At 35.5% G+C, this 23422-nt stretch overlaps 1 protein-coding gene across 2 annotated transcripts in view; it reads right to left on the reverse strand.

The window, feature by feature from the left end:
• The window catches only part of FANCA (FA complementation group A), a 94909-nt gene that overhangs the window by 26641 nt on the left and 44846 nt on the right, over positions 1–23422 (reverse strand). For both annotated transcript variants that reach the window (XM_016427916.2, XM_016427918.2), the window contains exons 18-28: positions 23095–23183; positions 22179–22239; positions 22033–22082; positions 20938–21014; positions 14790–14897; positions 12805–12938; positions 12336–12406; positions 10478–10577; positions 8401–8588; positions 5113–5209; positions 1094–1267 (exon numbers count right to left, since the gene is read on the reverse strand). In XM_016427916.2, the coding sequence (XP_016283402.1) occupies positions 1094–1267; positions 5113–5209; positions 8401–8588; positions 10478–10577; positions 12336–12406; positions 12805–12938; positions 14790–14897; positions 20938–21014; positions 22033–22082; positions 22179–22239; positions 23095–23183 (1149 nt within the window). The remainder of the gene's footprint in view (positions 1–1093; positions 1268–5112; positions 5210–8400; positions 8589–10477; positions 10578–12335; positions 12407–12804; positions 12939–14789; positions 14898–20937; positions 21015–22032; positions 22083–22178; positions 22240–23094; positions 23184–23422) is intronic.

The following is a 23422-nucleotide window of genomic DNA, read 5'->3' on the forward strand; positions in this document are numbered from 1 at the left end:
GGACCATGTCATACCATTTACTCTGCCTAACAATTCAATAAACTACAATGGCTCCCTAATACATTCAGGAACAAATATAAAATCTTGTTTGGTTTTGAAAGTCTTGTATAAGTTGGCCCCTCCCTACCTTTCTTATACTTCACTCCCCTCCATGTACTCTCTGAACCAGTTGTTTTCACACAAAAAAACTCCACCTCCAGATTCTGTGCCCTTCCTCCCTTTCTCTCTCTGTCACATTCTCCTTTCCTCACTTTCTCCCTCCGTCCTTCCTCTTCTGCTTCTATCACCCTCCCTCTGTCACATTCTCCATCTCTCTCTCTTTTTCTCCTTCCCTTCACTTCTCTCTCCTGTTTTTGTTTCTGTGTCCTAAATGCTGAAGCGCTTAACACTTTATGAATAAGACTTTTAGATTCTGTCATTTATTCTCTAATTTACTTGGAACTCAGAATATGAACAATAAGAGCTATTTAAATCTAAGAAAAGGACGAGTTATAAAAGCCTTGGAAACAAATTATAAAAAACAACTTTCACCCAGATACAACATTTTTCACTTTCTCTACCATATTTATCAATATCTACCAAGATCAATCCAAACTCATATACCTCTTGCTATTCCTCACATTAATAGGAAGGGAAAAGCAAGCACATGTCTGCAACATATATCCTCAGACTTTGCCTACAACAACCTTTTGATTGCAAGCCTTTTAAAAGGTAGACTTTATTGACGTCTGTTAAGTAGGTCAACTGTTTCATTTCCTTTAAGCGTCTTGGCACATGCCAATTTGCATGGGTGAATTAAAATACAATGATTAACCCCCCCCCCCAAAGATACAAGCAAACCTCTTCCAAATTACTACAATTGGGCGATGGGACTAACATTCATTTTATAGATTTCATCAGATTATGTTTTTAATCAATTTATTAATGACATTGTTAGTGTCAGGAACTCAGAGGTACACATGTGATACATTTCTAATATGGCTCTCCAATGTTAATATAGCCTTGCTTTTAGAAATCTTGAGAATCCTAATATGAAATACATGTGACTTAACATATAGTCTGAGTGAACAAAAAGCACAATTGAAACGCTTACTTGACATTCTCTCTCTTTTAAAAGTTCTTGGAATTTTTTTTGCTTCCACAAACATAGGGCAGCTTTCTTCCAATCCACAGAAGGAGAGGACAAATTCCTCCAAGGGAGATCCACCAAATCTTCTTGACAAGTTGTTCGAGATTCCAAGTACATTCGAAGCACAACAAATTGTACCTATTAAAAATGCAATTTACTTCAATAAACAAATTTTAGAATCCAGAAACTGAATTATAAGATAATTTGATGACCCTATGGCTCTTTTCACTATTCTTCTAACTTCCCAGATCAAAACATGTTCCCTGGCTACCACTATCCAATGTACACTGTTTCTTCCTATTAGATTATGAGCCTTTTGAGAATAAGGTCCTCTGTTTCATTTTCCCCTGAAAGATTATATTTAGTTTGGCTGAGTAAGTGATTCTTGATTGTAATCCTAGCTCCTTTGCCTTCCAGAATATTATATTATAAGCCCTCTACTCCTTTAACATGGAAAACATTAAATCTTGTGTGATTCCAAGTATAGCTCCACCATATTTGTATTGTTTCCTTCAGTCTGCTTACAATATTTTATCTTTGATCTGGAGGCTTTGGAATTTGGCTATGTCTGGGAGTTTTCATTTTTGGATCACTTTTAGGAGGTGAACAGTGGATTCTTTCTATTTCTACTTTACCCTCTGGATCTAAGAAGAATCAGAGCAGTTTTCCTTGATAATTTCTTGAAATATGATGTGTAAAATTGAGATTTGAACTCTGGACTTCAATCCCCACAAGTCCTTGCTCCACTTCCCCAAAATGCTTTGTAATCTCATGGAATTCTGAGGTGGGCGAGATCGAGAAGGTACTTAAGCTGATTGCAAAGGCTTTTGAGGGTCTTGGACTTCCGTTTTGGAGTAGATGTGGCTCTTTCCATAATGTAGGTGAGGTCTTGTCTAGGCCTCTGGCCTAGGCACGTTTTCCTTATCCTGTATTTTCTTTAATCCTTAATCCTTAATAAACCTCTAAAAAATATAATACTCTTTGCAGAGAGAAACTAATTTCTACCTGCCTCAGTTTCCCCTAAATTTTAATCTTTACAGATGTCTATACTTTCCTATTAATTATGATTTTCATCTATTTCAATAATTCTTAAATTATCTCTCCTTGATCTATTTTCCTAGTCAGTTGTTTTTCTCATGAGGTATTTCACATTTTCTTATATTTTTTCATTCTTTTGATTTGTTTTATTGTTTCTTGATATCTCATAGAATCATTAGCTTCCATTTCCACAATTCTAATTTTTTTAAAAATTATTTTCTTCAGTTCGATTTTGTACCTCTTTTTCTATGCCACCTATTTTGCCTTTTTTTTTTTAGCCCTTACCTTCCATTTTAGACTCAATACTATCTATTAGTTCCGAGGCAGAAGAGTAGTAAGGGCTAGGCAATGGGGTTAAATGACCTTCCCAGGATCACACAGCTAGGAAGGGTATGAGGTCAGAATTGAACCTAGGGCCTCCTGTCTATCTAGGCCTGGCTCTCAATCCACTGAGCTACCTAGCTGCCCCACCCCCCACCCCTTTCTGCTTTTTAAGTTCTTTTCTTCAGCAAACTTTTATACCTCCTTTCCCTCATAGCCAATTCTGGTTTTTTTTAAGGTGTTGTTTTATTCAGTATTTTTTGTGTCTCTTTTACTAAGTTGCTAATTCTCTTTTCATAATTTTCTTGCATCACTCTCATTTCTCTTCCTAATATTTCCTCTATGACTCTTATCTCTTTCTTTAACTCTTCTGGGAGTTATTGTTGAGCCTAGGTCCAGTAAGCATTTTTCTTTGAGGCTCTGTTTTTAGTTTTTCACCTTGTTATCTTATGAGTTTGTCTTTGTCTTCTCTGTCCAGAGAGTAGCTTTGTATGAAAACTTTGTTGTTTGCTCATTTTTCCAGCCTATTTCTTGACTTTGAACTTTAAAGTTGGGTTCTGCTCACCCAGGAATGGGAAGGCAATATCATTATGTTTCAGGATTTTTCATGCTGTTTTCAAAGCTAGTTCTGGGAGTCTGTAAGTCTTCCTCGTTCCTTTGTGACTGACTTTTAGCATTCCTTTCAGCCCTAGTGGAATGATGACTCAGAACCATGTATGGGCAGTAGAGCTGTCAGTATGTGCCAGCTGTACCCAATACCAGCAAAGATTTTCCTGCAATCTCTTCTGGAAAGTTGTTCAACCTTCTTGCCATCTTTGGGATGCTGTTGCTGTTGCTGCATGTGTGGGCTCTAAACAGGCCTCTACCTCAGTGATAACATTTCTCCTGCTGACCTCTTATGTTTTCTTAGGCTAGAAACATACTTTACCCTAATCTTTTGTTGGCTTTTGTGAATCTTAAAAATTCTCAGACTTGTGAATCTTAAAATTTCTCAGACTCTACCTTAGAAGGTTAAGGTTAGGACTATTACCCATTTTAAAACAATGAAAGGACTTTGGTCAGGAAGGTGGGAACTCTAACATTACTCCACCCATACTTAAGCATACTTTAGGGGAAGATAAAGTTGTAAACTCCTTACTGAACAATGAAAAAGTACTTAACTCATACTTAAAGTCAGGCTAAAAGCCCTTAAGCTAGATCTATTTTTAGATCTAATACATAAAGGTGCTAAATACCCGTGAAGATCAAATTAATCACTAAAAGGTCAGGCGACTTTCAAGGGACAACCTTAACAAAAGAAGTGTGAAGTTTTAGTCTACCCAGAGAAGTTGAGAACTAAAGAAGATGTGAATTAAGAATGGTCAGTCCTGTGAAAACATCTACTGTGATTGGTAAATATGAAAACTTAGGGGAGGTGACATAGGAGAAAATTCTCTTTAAAAGGAGGTCAGAAGGCCTCTGAACTTAGTTCAGCTTCCTGAGCCAAACTGGAGGCTATCTCTGAACACTACAGTTTTGCTTGGAAGTATCTTGTGGTGAGTGATTAAAGACTGACTTAGTCTCTCTCTTAAGGCTCAGGCTTAGGCCATGTTGGCCCAGGCCCTTCATACTATATTTCTCTTATTCTCTCTCCTTTTTCTTAATTCCTTCATTTGTATTAATTAAAATCTCCATAAAAACCCAGCTGACTTGGATATATTTAATATTTGAGAAATTTCCCATGGCGACCACTTTATTTTTAATGTAAAATCAAGACACTAAAAATTATCTTTACAGTGTTGGCAATTCAAACTCTTGAAACCTTATTTTCAGGGTAACACTTTGCAGCTCCAAATATGGTGTAAGGCATTATTTTAAAGTTTGAAAGGGGATCTTGGGAGAATCCAGACGTATTGCCTCTATCCTGTCACCATGGCTCTGCCTTTCCTCTTCTTAATCTTACATTGTTTTTTGTAAAGGCAAGAATCTTTTTCTGATTATTTACTTATTATTTCTGATCATCCATTAATATATTTGTTTCATATATGTCACTGTTTTCTTTAAAGTGGTAACGTTATCCATCACTGATGTACAATTAGAGATGAAAAATATGTGAATCTTATTTAGATTTTATTTTTTAAAATTTATTTGGATTTTAAGTCAAAACACTAAAAATTATCTTTGCCAGTTTGGCCAAAACCTTTACAGTTTTGGCATTTACAGTTTGTTTGTTTTTTTAACCCTTACCTTCCATCTTGGAGTCAATACTGTGTATTGGCTCTAAAGCAGAAAGAGTGGTAAGGGCAAGGCAATGGGGGTCAAGTGACTTGCCCAGGGTCACACAACTGGGAAGTGTCTGAGGCCAGATTTGAACCTAGGACCTCCTGTCTCTAGGCCTGGCTCTCAATCCACTGAGCAACCCAGCTGCCCCCTACAGTTTTTAACATTCACATATACCACACTGCCACGGCAGACAGTTGGAAAAGCTTTGATGAGAAAAGCTTGTTAAATAATGTAATAGAATGTCACACATTAAGTTTAAAAAGCTAAAGTCAACAAAGGACTTTTGCCTACAGTTGGAAAGACACACTAGAGTTGAGCAGCTAAAGAACAATGTTAAATAAAGTAGGAACAAAAACATTTACCTTTTTAATGAGGCCTGCAGGTAAACAGTTACACAAAACATCATGTGACTGGGAGGAAAATTTGCACAAAGAATAAGAAATTGCTGCAACACAAAATCTGAAATGGAAAAATAGAAAGGATATTATACAACTTTATGTAAAAATAAAGGATCTATGTTAGAATCATTAGGGAGCAAAATAAATTCATTAACTGGACCTCATAACAGGTTAGTTTTATTAAGATGATATAAACTGTAAACTAGATTTTATAAAAAATAAGAATTAGGCAACCAACTATTAATAATGGCAGCCAATATCTCCTATCTATAGCTTGTCTGTATATAAGCTATTTGCCTATTGTCTCCCTCATTAAAATGTTAGCTCATCAAGAGTAGGAGATATCTTACCTTCTTTGTACCTCTAGCACTTTATTTCAAATCCTCCCTGAGAATGTATTAATGTAACTATCTTGAAGAGATAAAATTTGAGAAATGATAAGTTTAGATCTATATTTTAATCTGGATTTTTAAAAGGCACTTCAGGGGGAAAAAAATAATCACATTCCTAGTTTGTAAAGGAGCCAAGTTTTCATGACATATGTACCTACATGTGTTTTCATTCACATACAAATTCTACAATCTACATGAGAAGGAGGGTCAAGATGAAGATCTCTTATAGTTCCTGGAGTTTCAATGCACTCATAGCATAGGCAGACTACTCTTTGCTCCTATTTCTCTCACAGCACCAGAAAGAAAGTCAATGGACTTTGGACCAATCCCTCCCACTACTAAATTGAAGAAATAACAAATTGGAACTGAAGTTCAAGATCAGAGACATCAGAAGGAAGAGGCTACCTAAGCAAGAAGATAGAACCATGACAAATATGATTATTGTCATTTCCTCCCTTCATAAAGCTTTCTCTTAATATACTGAATGACAATGTCAAAACAATTCTGAGGTATCACCTCACACCTAGCAGATTGGCTATTATGATAGCAAAGAAAAATAACAAATGTTGGAGGGGATGTGGCAAAATTGGGACACTAATGCATTGCTGGTGGAACTGTGAATTGATCCAACCACTCTGGAAGGCAATTTGGAACTATGCCCAAAGGGCTTTAAAAGACTGTCTGCCCTTTGATCCAGCCATACCACTGCTGGGTTTATAACCTAAAGAGATAATAAGGAAAAAGACTCATACAGAAATATTTATAGCTGCACTCTTTGTGCTGGCAAAAAATTGGAAAATGAGGGGATGCCCTTCAATTGGGGAATGGCTGAACAAATTGTGGTATCTGCTGGTGACAGGATACTATTGTGCTCAAAGGAATAACTAACTGGAGGAATTCCATGTGAACTGGAATGACCTCCAGGAACTAATGCAGAGTGAAAGGAGCAGAACCAGGAGAACATTGTATACAGAGACTGATATACTGTGGTACAATCGAATGTAATGAACTTCTCTACTAGCAGCAATGCAATGATCCAGGACAATCTGGAGGGACTTAAGAGAAAGAACACTACCCACACCCAGAGAAAGAACTGTGGGAGCAGAAACACAGAAGAAAAACATTACCTTTATCACATGGTTCGATGGGCATATGATTGGGGATATAGATTCTAAATGATCACCCTAATGCAAATATTAACAATATGGAAATAGGTCTTAATCAATGACACATGTAAAACCCAGTGGAATTGCTCGTTGGCTATATATATAGGAGACGGTGGAAGGAGGAGAGAGAAAGAACATGAATCATGTAACCATGGAAAAATAATCTAAATTAAATAAATAAACTTAGTTTAAAAAAGAACAATATAGAAAAGTATGGGGAAACATGCACAGACACAAACCGAAGTAAGCAAAACTAACAAAATTGTATACATCACAATGCAAATGGAAAGGAGAAGAAAATCAAACTGAAATCTGTCTAGTTATAGCAATCAGAGTTGGCCCCAAAGGAAAGATAAGAAAACATATCTCTCTTCCTTCACTGAAGAGGTGAGTGGACAGAAGTTCACCCTTTGGCAGTGTGGGGATGAGTTTTTCTTTTCTCTCACCACTCCTCCTCATCATTACTCCTTTACCTCTCAAGATTCCAGTGTGAGCCTCCAGAGAAGACAAATATTAAATGAAGGAGCAGTATCCCTTTGTTCAGCTTTCCTACATGTAGCTCCAATAAAACAAACCTAAGTTCTGAGGAGACAAGTGCCAGGGTGTGAGGCAAGGCTAGAAATGCAACCTCTTTAGCTTTAAGGCTCTCAGGTCAGGGCAGAAAATGCTTACTGGGGCATGACAGGACCAATATCTACCAGGATCCTACCCTGGTCCCCAAGCTCCAGCCCCCCAACTCCTAGCCCCAAACAGTCATTAGTTTTACCCAAAAGACAACAAAGCTGACTTGGGTTTGATTAGTCCTTGCCCCTATGAGGCAGCTTCTTAGTCACCTAAGAGCACATAAAATCCCATCCATATGGAGCTGGGGGGTCCTCCAACTTGGTAGTTGTCAGAAGAGCACAAGAGTCACCAGTCTCTAGAAGCTAAGTGTCACTGTATCCTTCCTACATATTACTGCTATGTTAGGGCTAAGTAAACCTCCTTTTGTTAACTGTTCAATGTCTTATGAGTGTCTCCTTTTATCCCTAACTCAAACCTGAACAGAAAGGGTGCTGGGGTCAAGCCTGTCCCTAACCTGATGCTACCAGACCTAAGCAAGGAAGGAACAACAACAACAACAAAAAAAAAAAAACAGAGCCGAAAAAGTGGAAAGGGAAGAAAAGGAAGAAAATTACATATGGCTGGGAATGGACAGAACATGACCAACAATTGCTTTGGATGCCACTTGGTGGCGATAGTGCTATAGGTTTCTGAGCCTAACTTTAAGGCCCCTTATAAATGTACGGGCAAGTGGTTCATTTCAGAGTTGTATTAACACATGTCACTTAAAATTTTTAGAGTGCTTTAAAACCAAGAACTACAACTATTATTTGGCTACGTAATAACTTCACGAAGTTTAAGAGAGAGACTGATTTTACGTGCAATAAATCTAACTAATTCTATGAACTGGGCAGTTGAATAATTATGAGGTGGCCCAGTTTCAATCTCAAGACACTCATTACTATGTGACCTCTTCACCTGTCTTAGTCTCAGTTTCTACCTCTATAAAATGGAGATAAGAGCACCTACCTCACAGGGATATTGTTATGTGGATCAAGGGAGGTTAGACATGAAAAAAGCTTTGGAAATCTTAAAATGCACATAAATAGCTGTTAGCTGTTATGATGCAAGAAAGGAAGGGAGGAACTCACCTTATGCAAAGAGAAAAAGAATCTCGGGTTCTATATGTCAGAAGGTTTTCCCAGAATGCTGTGACTGAGCAAGTCTTTGCATAGGCAGAAGTTTCAAGAACCAATTCTGGAACAAAAGCCTTTGACTCATTTAGGTGAATTGCCAGGACTGCTAGTCCTAAAACATGAATGTCAGTCAGGCACTCACCCTAAAATCAAAACAGAAAAATCATAAGGAGATAAATGTGGCATTTATCCCAAAGCAACCCATCCTGAACTGAGCAAGCAACACAAGACTGCCCTGCAGGTTAGAGGATGCTGATGCCTCAAAAAGATTAACAACCAAACAAAAAAAGAAGAAATCTATTCCTTTCAATTACTTTCTACAGGCTGGACGGTTTTTTAAATATTCTGTAGTTATTTCAATGTTAACACTTCCAATAAACAAATTAAAAACAAAAACAAAAAACAAACAAACAAAAAAAGCCACAACCCTGGCTGCAATCAGGTGAAGGTATATTTCCTGGAGGACTGACATTTTTGTTTCTTTTCGATTTTACCTGAAGCCACAGAACTAGGAGCTTTCATAGAACAACTAAAGGAGAAGCAATGAGCTCTTTTATTACCCAATTTAGTGATCTTCTCCTTTGATCCTATGTGACCTCCCTGCTGTATGTGGCACTGCTGACCCTGTTCTCCTTCCATCTTTACTCTCCCTGGGCTTTTATGACACTATTCTCTCACCTCTCCTCTTTCCTCTCTGATCCCTCTTTTTCAGTCTCCTTGCCTGGCTCATCATCTATATTAGACTCCCTAATTGTGAGTGTTCTCCAAAGCTCTCTCCTGTTCTCTCTTGGTGACCTCAGCCACTTTTATGGGTCTAATGATCAATCTATAGATGACTCCAAGATCTATATCTAGACATATATGTGTGTGCATGTGTTGTATGTATACACACACATACACACACACACACACACACACACACGTAATTATCTATTTACCTACCTACCTGCCTGCCTGTTTGTCTGCCTATCTATCCATCTATGCATCTAGATCTAGTCAGTCCTACTATCTCCCTTGAACCTCAGTCTTGCATTACTATTTATAGGACTTTTGAAAGCGGATGTCTCAGAGACATCACACATTCAAAATGTCCCAAACTGAATTAGTCATCTTTCCCCTTCCAAACTCCCTTCTCTCTGTCAATGGCACCAGGTCCCTGAGAATCTCTCAGACTCATCATTTCATTCTTATTCTCTACTCCTCATTCTCTAGTCAGGTGATAAATCTTGTCATTTCTAGTTCTGCAGCATGATTCCCTCTCTCCACTCATCACCTAAGTCAAGCCCGCATGGCCTTTCACCTGGCTGCTTATATGGTTTCCTTACATCGTCTCCCCATTCCACACAGCCCACCACACCACTGCCAAACTGATTTTCCTGAAGTGCATATCTGAAGCTCTACTCAGTCAACTCCATTGGCTCTCTAGTCCTCTGCCGAGCTCTGAAAGCCCTTCATAACCTGGCCCCAGCCTGTCTTTACAGCATTGTCATTCTCAGCAGCTTACAGGTGAATAAGATCATGGCGTTATTCTCTGTATCTCTAGCCTAGCACAGTGGGCACATAGTAGACACTTAATAAGTATTTGTTAAGACACAGTCCAAGGAGAGTATTAGTGGGAATGGAAAGCCACTTTCTCCCCATCTTCCTTGCATCCAGCTCAGAGTAATACATTCAGAGCAGATGTAATTTTAATATTTTTTTCATCCTTGAAAGGATAAGGAAGGTTATGAATAGCATAAATTTAGTCAGCTGTGAATCAACTCAGTGAAGCAGAAAAGAACAGTTTTTCATGAGGGGAATAAACACATTTTTTTCTTGGGGAAAAAAACCTGAGACAAAGGTGGATCTTGGTGATGGAGAAGCACCTGCTCTTTGTTAGTCACCTCCCATTGCCTAAGCATATTTCCTCAGTGAATGACCATGTTCCACCCGCACAGCAAAGAAGAGCCCATTGTTCAATGTGCAACCCAAGGTATCTGGGCTCAATATGTACTTTGTGGGAGGTGGGAGATATTAAGTCAGAAAATCTAACCTGGTGGTAAATAAGTTGGCAGAACCTGGCAAGCAATGCAGGAAGAAGTGGCCTGTGTCCACAGATCATCTTCACAAATAGTGATGGCCAGGAACCTTGACTACAAAGTGACAAATATTATAAAAGATCATTTGTATTGACAGCTGTTTAAATTACCTTAACCTCCAATGGAAAAAGGTGTGTGAGATGGTTAAAGGTGATCTCTTATTAACCTAAGATTGTTGGCATTAACATACTTCACTGAAATAGACTATTTAGCATTAGAGCTCAAGAAATGGTATGAGAAGATTAATAATTAGGAGACTCCAGCAGACTTAGCTTAGAAAAGGTGTAAATCTCTGGAAAAAAAGAAAGGACTGAAAAGATGAACATGGACATGACTGGTTTAGGAAAAGATCAGTTTCAAAACATTCTTCCTCCTCCTGGCCAAAGCTATGTTTTTCCAAGCCTGTGACTTCACTGGTGGCAGGAATTCCCTAGGAGGAAGCTTGTATCAGTGTAGATCAACAATCATTACTCACCTCAGCCTGAGAGTGGCCTACCACCCCAAAAGGTTATATGATACATTTGCTTAAGGTTACACCACTGTTAGGTGTCAGATAGGACCTGAAAATAGGCCTGAGGCAAAAAGGTAGGCTTCTTTAGAGTCATGTTAACCATGGCAGAATCAACTTCATAATCATCATTTATATATCTGAATGACACTAAGTAACCTACAATACAGTAAAATCAAACTAACAGTCCAGAGAGCTATGAGTAAGGCCTACATCAAAAAATAAAAATCCTTAGTCCAATCTTAAAATAACTACAGACACATCATGTAGAGGAAGCTCCTCCTAGGTTTCAAATAGTCTAATGAAAGGTTAGAAAAATGCAAGTATGGATCCCTTTTAAACCCAAGTATCATACAATGACTTTAGAAATAAATCCCTGTTCTTAATGCCCTTTAGTTAATCCTGACAAGGCCTTCCCTACAACTACTCCAACTGCTACTAAGGTGCAGACATAAAAAAGGATTATAGTCATTTTTCTAACTTTTATAAGTTTCAAAACCCCCATAGCAAAGAAGAGCCCATTGTTCAGTGTGCAACCCATTGATTAGCTCATTCCAATCCTGCACCAGTCTCTTCCTTGCCTCAGGAGAGGTTTGCAAACTAAATCAAGAATGTTCCTAGCAACTAATAAGCAAAGGAAAGACTGACCCAATGTTTGGGAGGATTGAGAGATTTGAGTTAGTATGCCTTACAAATTTTGGCACCTGGATAGAGCTATTTCAATTATAAAAATATTGGGATTCTAAAGAATATATATATATATATATATATATATATATATATATAAGCTTGAAGGTCTTTGGCAGTCTTAGCCTAACAGGATACTAAACAATTACTGAAAATAAAACTGACAGTTTTATTAAAGTTTTCCAAGATAGTAACAAACTGCTATTCGATTATTTAGAAAAGATTAATGAGAAGTGGAAAACAAATGATTATTTATTTCCATTATCTTTTAAATTCAATGGGCAGAAAGGAGGACTTAGTGGAGTCAGGAAGATCTCAGTTTAAATCCTGCCTACATTAAATCCTACATACATTAGGTATGTAACTGTCACAAATCACTTAACTTAAGCCTCTGTTTCCTCTTCTGAAAATGGGTATAATAGAATACCTACTTTACAGAATGGTTGTGTAAATTCAATGAGATAATGGAGCTATGATAATCCCTTTGCAAACCATAGAGTATCATGTAAATGTTAGCTATTATAATAACAAAACAAATTATAAGTTAGTCAGGCTGCTCACTAAGTTAGTTTAAGTTTAAGTAAGTTTAAAAACTCTAAAGAAAGTAGCATACTTACCTATCAGGTGAATTATATTTGGAAGAAACTATTAGGTTTTGGCAAAAAGATGTCAGCAAAACATCAGTGACCTAAGACAAAAAATATATTTACATTCACTCTGGGGAGTGCAGGTTCCTGTATCAGGATAATATACATCATAGATAATATTGTAATACATCTATAGGGAACTTTGAAATTTAATCCTGAATATAAAATGTGATAGGTACAGAGAAAAGTGGTTCCAAGGTCTTATGTCCAGGAATGGCCTAAGTACATGCTTATAAAATATCCATTAACCAAATTGCTCCAGTCTCTTGAAAAACCAAACTAATATAAAAATCCTTTAACCAGCAAATACAAATTTAGGAGAAATTTATCTTATTATCTATCTTCTTAAACCTTAATATTTATCATCATAAATACAGAAATGGTCAAGTTTCCTTAACTCAGCTCCTACCTTCTTTACTCTGAGCTAGTTCATACTCACTTTCTGTTCTTGTTGCCCAAGTTTTAGAGAAGAGAAGTTAAGGTGAATCCTTGATATCTCAATTCCACTGTCATCACTGGACCCCAGAACAAATTTCAGTTTTTCAGAGATCACTGCAATCTGAGCAGACAAAGCTGCAAAGGGAAAGAACCCCAAAAGTAAGAGGAAAAGGGGGAAAAGGGTCGGGATTGGGGTAGCAAGTAGAAGCATTAAGCAAGAGAAAAAAATGATACTTATTAAACCAATTTAATTTTCTAGTTAACATATTATTTATTTATCTAGAAGTGAGAAGAATGGACCAGCTAAGCATTACTACAAAGTAAATTTCAAGTTCAAACTGGTCTCAATGTGTTCCCAGTCAAATATAAAATGGTGAATACTCTAAGCATTTATAACTAGTCTAGAATGGATTATTTTCCCTCTTCCCAGAACCAATGGTCTTAACCACTAAAAAGATGGGAGAAATTTATTTCAAACTGCAAATGGAAGGTACAGAATAATGGAAAGAGCTCTAGACTTGCAATCAGAAGTTACAAATTACAAATAAATGTTTAAGGCAGAATATGAACTCAAGTCTTGCTAACTTTATCTCCTCTACCAAGTGGCTGCCCTATTGATAAGAGCCTGAATTAACTTGTTATCTTTTAATTAAATGAGCTAACTGGATGTAATTGATTAATAAACTCCTTCCTTTTTTCTTTGAAATGGTAAACCAATCATCTATTCATCTAAAAGATTTTAAAACTTTAACTTAACATAATGAGCAAATGGCAAATTTCCTATCAGTGTGAAATATTGTGAGTAATAAGCCCCAGAAGTCTTACTCAGGCATTGACTGCACTACCCAAATGCTGAAACACTTTTTTAAAAACATGAGTCTGAGTTGTCCATATGTTTTTGGCTTTAACATAGTCTCAGAGTTTGATCCTCAAATACTAGGTGCTAATCTTCTACATTTACTATTTTAAAAGCTTCCAAAGGTTATTAGGATACAATGCAATGCGACACATGAGATGACCTGCCTATTTAGAGTGATATGATAAATCCTCAAAAATCATTAAACTCTCAACTTTATCAAAGTTTCCTCAAAGACTCTTTTACAATTTGAAAAAGTGGATTTAACTAGTATAGACTGTGGAAAACAATTTTATACTAAAAATCTGTTGAATTCCCAACAAAAAGTTTTTTTGTTTTAGAAATTCTATTTCACATTCAGAGTGCTTCAAAATATATTTCCTATAACATAAATCTAAGAACTCCCAGTTGATTTTGATGGAATGTCTTGCAAATATTGAGTGCTTTACAATTCAGTTGGAACACCTAAGACCTAGGATAGTGTATTTATTAATAGTTTATAGAAAGTTATATATATATATATATATATATATATAAAACAGCTTTCACTCTGATCACAAGAGTTAGTGGTAGTCAGGGTTAAAACTTACAACCACTATTTTTGACATCTGACAATAATGCTTGGTGCATTTGGGATGGTATATCTCAAGCATCTTATGAAAATTTCTTGAGTGTCTTTGGCTGATAGGACCTTTTTGACTGTGATGTCATGATTAGTCTAAAAAATGGAAATTTATCTTCCAACAAAGATTTCTGACCACTTCAGTAGAACTCAGTTTTCATCCCTTCTCTAGAAACACTATCTCTCATATGGGCTAGTTCTTGAAATTAGATTTTATCACTAAAACAAAGGGAAAAAGAGTTGAATCATAAGCTTAAATGAAGATAGTGTGCTTAAGGGTAAAAGAACTGACCAAAAAGTTCAAAGGCATGCCAAGAGTTAAATTACTTCACTCAAAATAATTTATCCCAGAAAATTACATTAAAAAAGACATGAAATCATCCATTTTCAATTATAGTCAAAATAGTCCCCTCATATAACTTAACTTATAAAGATATAATTTAAAATTAAATTAAATTTTATTAAAATTTAAAAATTAATTTAAAGAATCTAATTACCACCATCTCACCATCATAATTGGCAGGGTCGATTATCAAATTTCTCAACTCTTCTAATTCACCCTTTAACTGCTCCAGTGGTTCTCCAGCATTATCAGTCTCCATTTTTACTACCTGGTCTATATAAAATAAAACTTATTATATATTTTTAATTGCTAATTAATTTTTAAAATTCCAATATCTATAAATTAGCAAAGTTCATTTTTTTGTGTGTGACCATAGCCCCTTTTTAAAAAAAAAAATTTGGATTTTTTATTTTAATAACAAATTTCCATGCGAGTTTTCCAAAGTTATATAATTCATATTTTCTCCCTCCCCACTCCTGGAGCTGACAAGCAATTCAATCTGGGTTATACATGTATTACCACATAAAACATATTTCCATATTATTCATTTTTATAAGTGAATCTTATAAAACCCAAGCCACCAAACCATATAACCAAATAAACAAATGATAAATCATGTTTTCACCTGCATTTCTACTCCAATAATTCTTTCTCTGGAGGTGGAGAGCATTCTTTTTCTTAAGTCCCTCAGAATTGTCCTGGATCATTGTATTGCTTAGTAGCAAAGTCTATCACGTTTTGATCATTCCATAATATTGCAGTTACTGTGTATAATGCTCTGGTTCTGCTTATTTCACTCTGCATCAGTTCTTTCCAGCTCTTTCTGAAGTCATCCAGTTCATCATTCTTTACATCCCAATAGAACCCATCCCATCATATACCACAATTTCTTCAGCCATCCCCCAATTGAGGGACATCCTTTAGTTTCCAATTCTTTGCCACCACAAAAAGAGCAGTTTAAATATTTTTGTACAAACAGGTCCTTTCCCATTTTTAAAAATCACTTTAGGATATAGATTTGGTAGTGGAATTACTGAATCAAAAGGTATGCATTCTTTTGTAGCCCTATTCATATTCTTTGATTGGCCAAAAAGTTCTAAAGGCATGCCAAGAGTTAAATTATTTCACTCAAAATCATATATCCCAGAAAATTACATATGGAAATATGTCTGGCATGATTTCACATGCATAATGAGTATCATATTGTTTCCCTTCTCAATGGGTGGAGGAAGATAATTTATAACTCAAAATATACAAATATATGTGTATATATATACATATATATGTGTTATATAAAACATCTTATCCTTGATCTATTTACTCTTGTGTAAATCACTTAAAATTTCAGGTACTCAAAATGTACCTATACTAACTTTTTTAAGTATCTCTAGCTCTTGTTTGGTTAAGATTTTTTCCCTTAGTCATAATTTCAGAGAGTATATATGCTTCTCTTCTCATTTTTCCATATTATAATCTTTAATATTGTCATTTCAAATTGTTGGTTTAAATGTAATTTCTATCAGACTGCTTCCTAGTTTTTCCAGAAGTTGTCAAATAGGACTTTTTTCTTTTTTTTTTAAACCCTTACCTTCCATCATTGTATAAATGTCAATGCTACGTACTGGCTCCAAGGCAGAAGAGTGGTAAGGGCTAGGCAATGTGGATCAAGTGACTTGCCCAGGGTCACACAGCTAGGAAGTGTCTGAGGCCAGATTTGAATCTAGGACCTCCCATCTCTAGGCCTGGCTCTCAATCCACTGAGCTACCCAGCTGCCCCCAGGAGTTCTTTCTTAAGAAATTTACAATTTGGGTTTTATTGACAGTAAGTGAGTGAGTTCAACTATTTCTGGTTTTCTTTTTCTAATCTTCTCCATTGATCTTTTAAATTTTTCAACGAATAGCAAATGACTTTGATGGCAGCTTCTTTATAATATAGTCTGAGGTCAAGAAATGCTAGTCCTGGTCCTGGGTTCAAATCTGACATCAGATACTTTTTTAGAAGGAAGCATAGATGAAGGCAGGAAAATTGTGAAAGTAGCATATTGCCCATAAAATATACTTCTTTCTTTTTTCAATAATACCATTTTTAGTTCCCCTATTCATTCAATTATCTCCCAACTTTCATTAAAAAAAAAAAGGAAAAACAAAACATTGCCACAGAATATGATGAGGCAAACGAATCCACATGTTAAGTAGGTCAAAAAATGTATGTCTCAGTCTGCTTTTCAAGACCATTACATTTCTTTTGGGAGGCAGGAGACATTCTTCTTCATCAGTCCTTTCGGTTCATGGTTGATCACCTAATTGATCAAATTTCATAAATCTTCCAAATTTATTTTCTTTTATAATGTTACCATCATTGTATAAATAGCTCTCATGTTATTCTGTAAATAGCTTATTTTATTCTGTAAAAATTTGTACAAATGTTCCAAAATTTCTCTGAAACTCTCTTTTCCATCATTCCCTAGGTTACAAATAATATTCAACTACATTCATCAATATAATTCATTCGGCCATTTCCAAATTGAGAGGCACCTGTTTAATTTCCAGTTCTTTGCCACTTCAAAAAGTTTTATTCTAGGGGACAATTGTGTAGTTCAGTGGATTGAGAGCCAGGCCTACAGATGGGAGGTCCTGGGTTCAAATCTGGCCTCAGACACTTCCCAGATGTATGGCCCTGGGCAAGTCACTTAACCTCCATTGCCTAGCCCTTACCACTCTTCTGCCTTGGAGCCAATACACAGTATTTACTCCAAGACGGAAAGTAAGGGTTTAAAAACAAACAAACAAAAAACCCTCCAGGAACTGATGCAGAGTGAGAGGAGCAAAACCAGGAAAACATTGTACACAGAGACTGATACACTGTGGTACAATCAAATGTAATGGACTTCTCCATTAGTGGCAATGCAATGACCCTGAACAACCTGGAGGAATCTATGAGAAAAACCACCATCCACATCCAGAGGAAACACAGTGGGAGGAAAAACACCGAAGAAAAACAACTGCTTGATTACATGGGTTGAGGGGATATGATTTGGGATATTGACACTAAATGAATATCCTAGTGCAAACATCAACAACATGGAAATAAATTCTGATCAAGGACACAAGTAAAATACCCAATGAAATTGCACATAGGCTGTGGGAAGGGTGGGTGGAGGGGAGGGAGGGAAACAATGTGATTATTGTAACCAAGGAATAATGTTCTAAATTGACTAAATAAACTAATTCAAATGGAAAAAAAATTTAAAAAAGTTTTACTCTATATATTTGTATACATCTAGGGTCTTTCTCTTCTTTCATCTCTTTGGAAGAAGTATCACTGTGACAAAGGGCAACAGTTTAGTACCTATCTGCATACAGTTCCAAATGGCTTTCTGGAATGGTTAGAGGCTAATTTATGATTCCACCCACAGTGTTTTCAATTATGTGTGTATATATATATATATATGAAAAAATATATATATATATCTTGATATAGTCTACAAAATATTGGTCTAAACCTTATTTGCCATTCTTCTTTTCAGTTTCCCTAGAATTTATTGTCAAATGGTGAACCCTTCCTTGTCTCAATAGTTGGTGATGATAGGTTTATACAATGCTTTGCAACTCGGATCATTAACTTTTGTATGTTAAACACCCAATCTGTCTCTGATTGGTGTCTTTATTTTTTAACCAGCTACAAATAGTTTTGGACAAATACTGATATATATTATGCGATTAGTACTACTGTTAAGCTCTCTTCCTTCCTACCTTATTTCATTATCTTTCTTAATATTCCTGACCTTTTGTTTCATTGGGTGAATTTTGCTATTATTTTCTAGCTCTATAAAGTAATTCTATGATAGTTTGTTATATTGCACAAGTAAATTAATTTAATACTTTGTTATATTGGCATAGTCCACCAATGACCGATAAATATTTCTCTGATTTGTCTTCATTTCTGCAAAATGTTTCCTACATGTATTCATTAGGAATGCTTGAAAGTTCTCTTTTCCACTAAAGATCAACTTTTTTTCCTTTTAGTTTATACCAATTTTTACTGGGTAGATTATCCTTTTTAAAAAGATCAATCTTTTTGTCTTTTACTTTGGGGAATATCATATTCAAAGTTCTCCAGGTGTTGACAGGTTGTTGTCAAGTCATATGTGATACTGACTGGTTCATCAATACTTTAACTTTCTTTCTGGCTGCTCAAAATATTTTTCTTGGATCTAGAATCTCTGGATTTTGGTTTTGATGTTCCAGGGAATTTTCATTTTAAGGATCTTCCAGAAAGTAACTAGTGGATTCTTTCTATTTTAACTTTACCCTTTGGTTCTCTTTTACCTGTTTTTACATATCAGTTGTTTCTAGTAGGAGATACCATACTTTTTTTTTCTGTTTTTCTTTCCATTTTTTGGTTTTGTTTCCATATTTCTTATTGCCCCATGGAAGTCTCTGTTACTTTCTATTTCTATTTTTATTGTTGCATTGGCTGATATTATGATTACTACAATGTGGGAATTTGTTTTGCTTGACTAAGTTTTTACTAAGGTCTTGTTTTTCCTTTTTCTCATGGAGGTTACAGGGGAGGTGGTATGGAGAAAGAAGAGCCAGGCATAATGTTGCCCCCAAAACAGAAAAAAAAATTTTAAAGGGTCATTGAAATGTTTTGAAATGAACAGAAAAGAACAGAGGGAAGTCAAGGAGGAATAACAAAAAAGACAAATTTGAAGATAACTATTTGAATCTATTATATACTTAAAAACACAAGGTATAAGTAGCAAAGCTTACTTTCATATATAATCCTCTACCTATTTTTGTTGTTTTGTTGTTCATCCTTTGTTTTGAAGAGGACGGATTACATTACAGATGATATATTAACTTGAGAAGAATGAATTGGATTTAATTTGAGGCAGTTGCACAAAGTTATCAGCCTCACTCTCTTTCAAAGCCATCAAATTCCAGTGGCAAGACAAACGTCAGAACGACTAGTGATGGTTCAGTGAATAACCTTAGCATCTTTAATGTCTGATCAAGTTCTAATTGCTCCAGAGTGCCTGCTTCAGCTGCATTCATGACTAGCAAAAAAAATTGTTCTCAAACACCTATTCAGCCAGGGGAAGTCTTCACGCATTTGGGGTATATATTCCCTAACTCACGAACAGTTGGTGGTATTTCAGTTACCCTCTACCTATTCTACTGTTTATATGGAAGTGCTTATTTCATTTGGTATTTGTTAAATTCAGGATGAAAAGATTAAAAATTAATATTTTTTAAAATGAAAACAAGGAACTTAAATATTGGCAGCTGCAGAAAAACAAGTACACTCATTCATATCTTCTGGAACTATGAATTTCTAAATTTTTAGCAGTGTGCCACAAACATCACAAAAATAAAGCTATTTAGAATGATTGCTATAACAATGCAAAGTGAAAAAAAGTATACCAAGGAGAACAGGGCACAAGATTAACTATGATTACTTAAAGGAAAAACAAAAACTAGGAAGCTAAGCTGACTAGGAATCTATGCAGCTATAAAGATGCTGACTCCAGGCCAACTATAAAATGAGATCCTAAAAGGTTATGTAAGCTTTCCCTAAGGCCCTAGTTTGTGCCATTACTCACATGCAGAATTAATGGAATAAGATAAAATGAAATAGATAAGACTATACAAACAGAGCTGTAGCTAAACCTTTCCATATCTAGAGTAAAACCATCATAAAAGAACAAGTAAACAACTCTAAAAAAATTCGAGATCCATTTCATTATTTTTCCTATAAGTAGAAAAATCTATAAGGTAAAATTTCAATAATCTAAAAAAAAGAAAAATAAAATTTGTATAGGATTAAACATTACAAAAAAGAGAAGCAATGCCTATATTCTTCTTTACAACTTGGATATTTATATTACTAGGGCAAAAAACAGTGACTAGACCTTAAACACTGGGCAAAAGACAGGAATGAGATTACAATCTTCAATTTATATAGATGAAATGTTGTTTTTGTTTCTACCTGCATAATTTGAAATTAAGACAAATGCTAGGGTTTTTTAAAAGCAAAGATGGTTCTAGATTTTTGCTGAACTATCCACACACTCTCCTCTAACTCTCTTTGTTATAAACATAGATTTTAGCAAGATAGGTAACTAAGAGATTCATTTGTATATCTAGATAGGGTTGGAATCTACAATGTTGACCTAATCAACATCATATCTAATCAAAGGAGCTTGTTGGACTATATATGTTACATGGGGAAAAAAATTCCTGATCAAGGAAATGGAAAGTATCAAATCATTTACTAAGCACTAAATTAGTAACTAAGTGACCTCACCTTGTAGTTGCCTCTCTTCTGCAGCAGAACAGGCTTGCAGGTAGTTGGAATACAAATTTGCAGGAATTTTATCAGCTCTAGATAAAAGAAAAACAAACAAATTATTTTTATTTAGAACTCAAATTTTTACAGTTGGAAGGATTTGTTAGCATTGTTCAATGCTTAAAATAAATTGAAGTTTTGAAATATTTACAATGAGAATGAAAACTGTATAACCACTTAAAAAGGCACAACTTAGCTAATGTTCTTTCTGTAATATCAAAGAATTAAGTGACATTCTTGTAGGCACTTATAAGCAAAGGCAGAAAATGGAAGAGAATATGGGTACATGTTAACATGAATGATCATGGCACACATAATGTATATGTGATACTATATCCCCCAAAATATTCATACAAGTCTTCAAAAGTGTGGAAGAAATTTTCAATACTTGTTGGATACAAATAAGATTGTCATTAAAATCTAAGCAAAGTATTTTAAGCATAAAATATAGTTTTAAGTGAAGTGTATATAGAAAAAGCAAAGATGAAGTAGGCCCCAGAGATGGTCTAGTAGGGTATCATAATAGTGTAATTTTTCTCATCTCAACCTTTTCCCATTTCCCACTACTTTTAAAAAACTTTGGTACAGACTTTACAATTTTGTATTTCTACCTGAAAAAAAATGGGAACCACTAGCAACTATTAAGAGTCACAAGTAAGGAAGAAAGTGTCCTGTGGTAGTGCATTGTTTTAATTTCAATCGATTATTTCAAATTAAGAACTTTTCTAAATGACAGTGATTTTCTTTGTAGGTCAAGTCTAACCCCATTTTTCCTTTTTATTTTCCTCTTTTGCTTAAATTCTCCTTTCATGGTTACTGCACAACTATAAAACATTTCAAATTTCCAAATAATTCATCCCAAAGCTGTCAATTCTGGAAATTAAAGTACAATCTAACTACTAATTTATGCATCACTCTGTAAAGAAAATGTTCCCCATGATTTCCAAATCTTCCCTACCAATATACTATAGCTTTATAATTCAAGATGTATTACAACATGGTCTAGTAACATGTTAATTCATTATTCCATATCCCCCTTCCTGATATTCATACCTTCTGAGGGAATCTATAAAAACCATTCGGGAATCAGGAGATTCAGGAAGCTGCACAATAAAAACACAAGAATCAGAATGAGAGGCCTAAAGTGACTTGTAATTGTCTTCCTTTAACTTCTAACATGTGGAAAAAAAAATACTAACCACACGAGGTATGAGCAGAGCTGGGAGAAAGCGAGACACATAGTAGGGTTTCCTAAATATGCTGGAACACAGAACCAAAAACACAATGATGATTCTTCAGTTAACAGAGGAGCGGTTTGAACAATATTCAGAATAGAAATCATAAATACAAGCATCCTGAGAGTTGGAAGGGCCCTCAAATATCATCTTGTCCAAGATATGCTTGACCAAATAGTCCTTCAGCCTTCATGGGCCATTTAGCTCATTACAGTGGCTTTAGGCAGACTGACAATTTAGGTTTTAGGATAATAAAGATTCGCTTATTGTTGCTACAGTGTGCACCTGGCTTTCTGTTCTCTAATTGGTATCTACCAAACAATGGCATTTGGATAGGTTTCCAAATTAATAATTACAAAAAGAAATCAGAAGATGAAACAGTATTCCATGGTGGCATAGGTAATAATAGCAACAGAGTATTTTGAGGTTCACAAAGTATTTTCTTCACAACTCAAGAGGATACAATGGGCAAGTATTTTGACTCCCATTTTACATTTTGTACTGAGTCTAAGTGACTTGCTGATGAGTGGCCAGCCAGGTATTAAGTAGAACTTAAGACTCAAATCCAGGGCTCCTACAATAAGGCTATTGTTTAGAGATGGAACTGATCCTAAGCTATGCTTTGTCAGGACTGACAGCATTTCTTTAAAATCAGAAAGTCTGAGTTCTTAACCTGGCTGTACCATTACTTGCCCTTTCTATGGTTTAGTTTCCCCATCTGTAAAAATGAGAATATTTGCTTCATGTGACTTTAAGAGTTTAAATTTATAATTGCTCCTATGCAAAGAAATTTGAATAATCTTATTATTATCAAAATTAAATGGTGCAAACTGTGGGTTGGATATTATGGCTGCGTGCTACATGGGCAATAATATCCTACCTGGCTTCCATTACGGTTACTGGGATCTTCCCTGTGTGTTCAAATACCTGAATGGCTTTTTCAACATCTTGTTCTGCCTGGCAGTGGGGCTGGCTCATGTACAAGAAAGAGAAAGTTAAAATAATAAATTAAACAGTGCTGACCTTGATGAGATTAAGGCTTTCACCTTCCTGTTCTTTAATATTCTATAATGATCATCACCTTAAAATACCTGGAAGATAACAGCTAAAGTAGATGATGCACAAAAAATAAATTCCTCCTGGGTGGTTTGGCTTAGTAAGGACTGTCTGGGAATTAGGAATGGGGACACAGTAAAAAGTGAGCAATG

Source organism: Monodelphis domestica, chromosome 1, assembly GCF_027887165.1.
Source record: "Monodelphis domestica isolate mMonDom1 chromosome 1, mMonDom1.pri, whole genome shotgun sequence".
Taxonomy (NCBI): Eukaryota; Metazoa; Chordata; class Mammalia; order Didelphimorphia; family Didelphidae; genus Monodelphis; species Monodelphis domestica.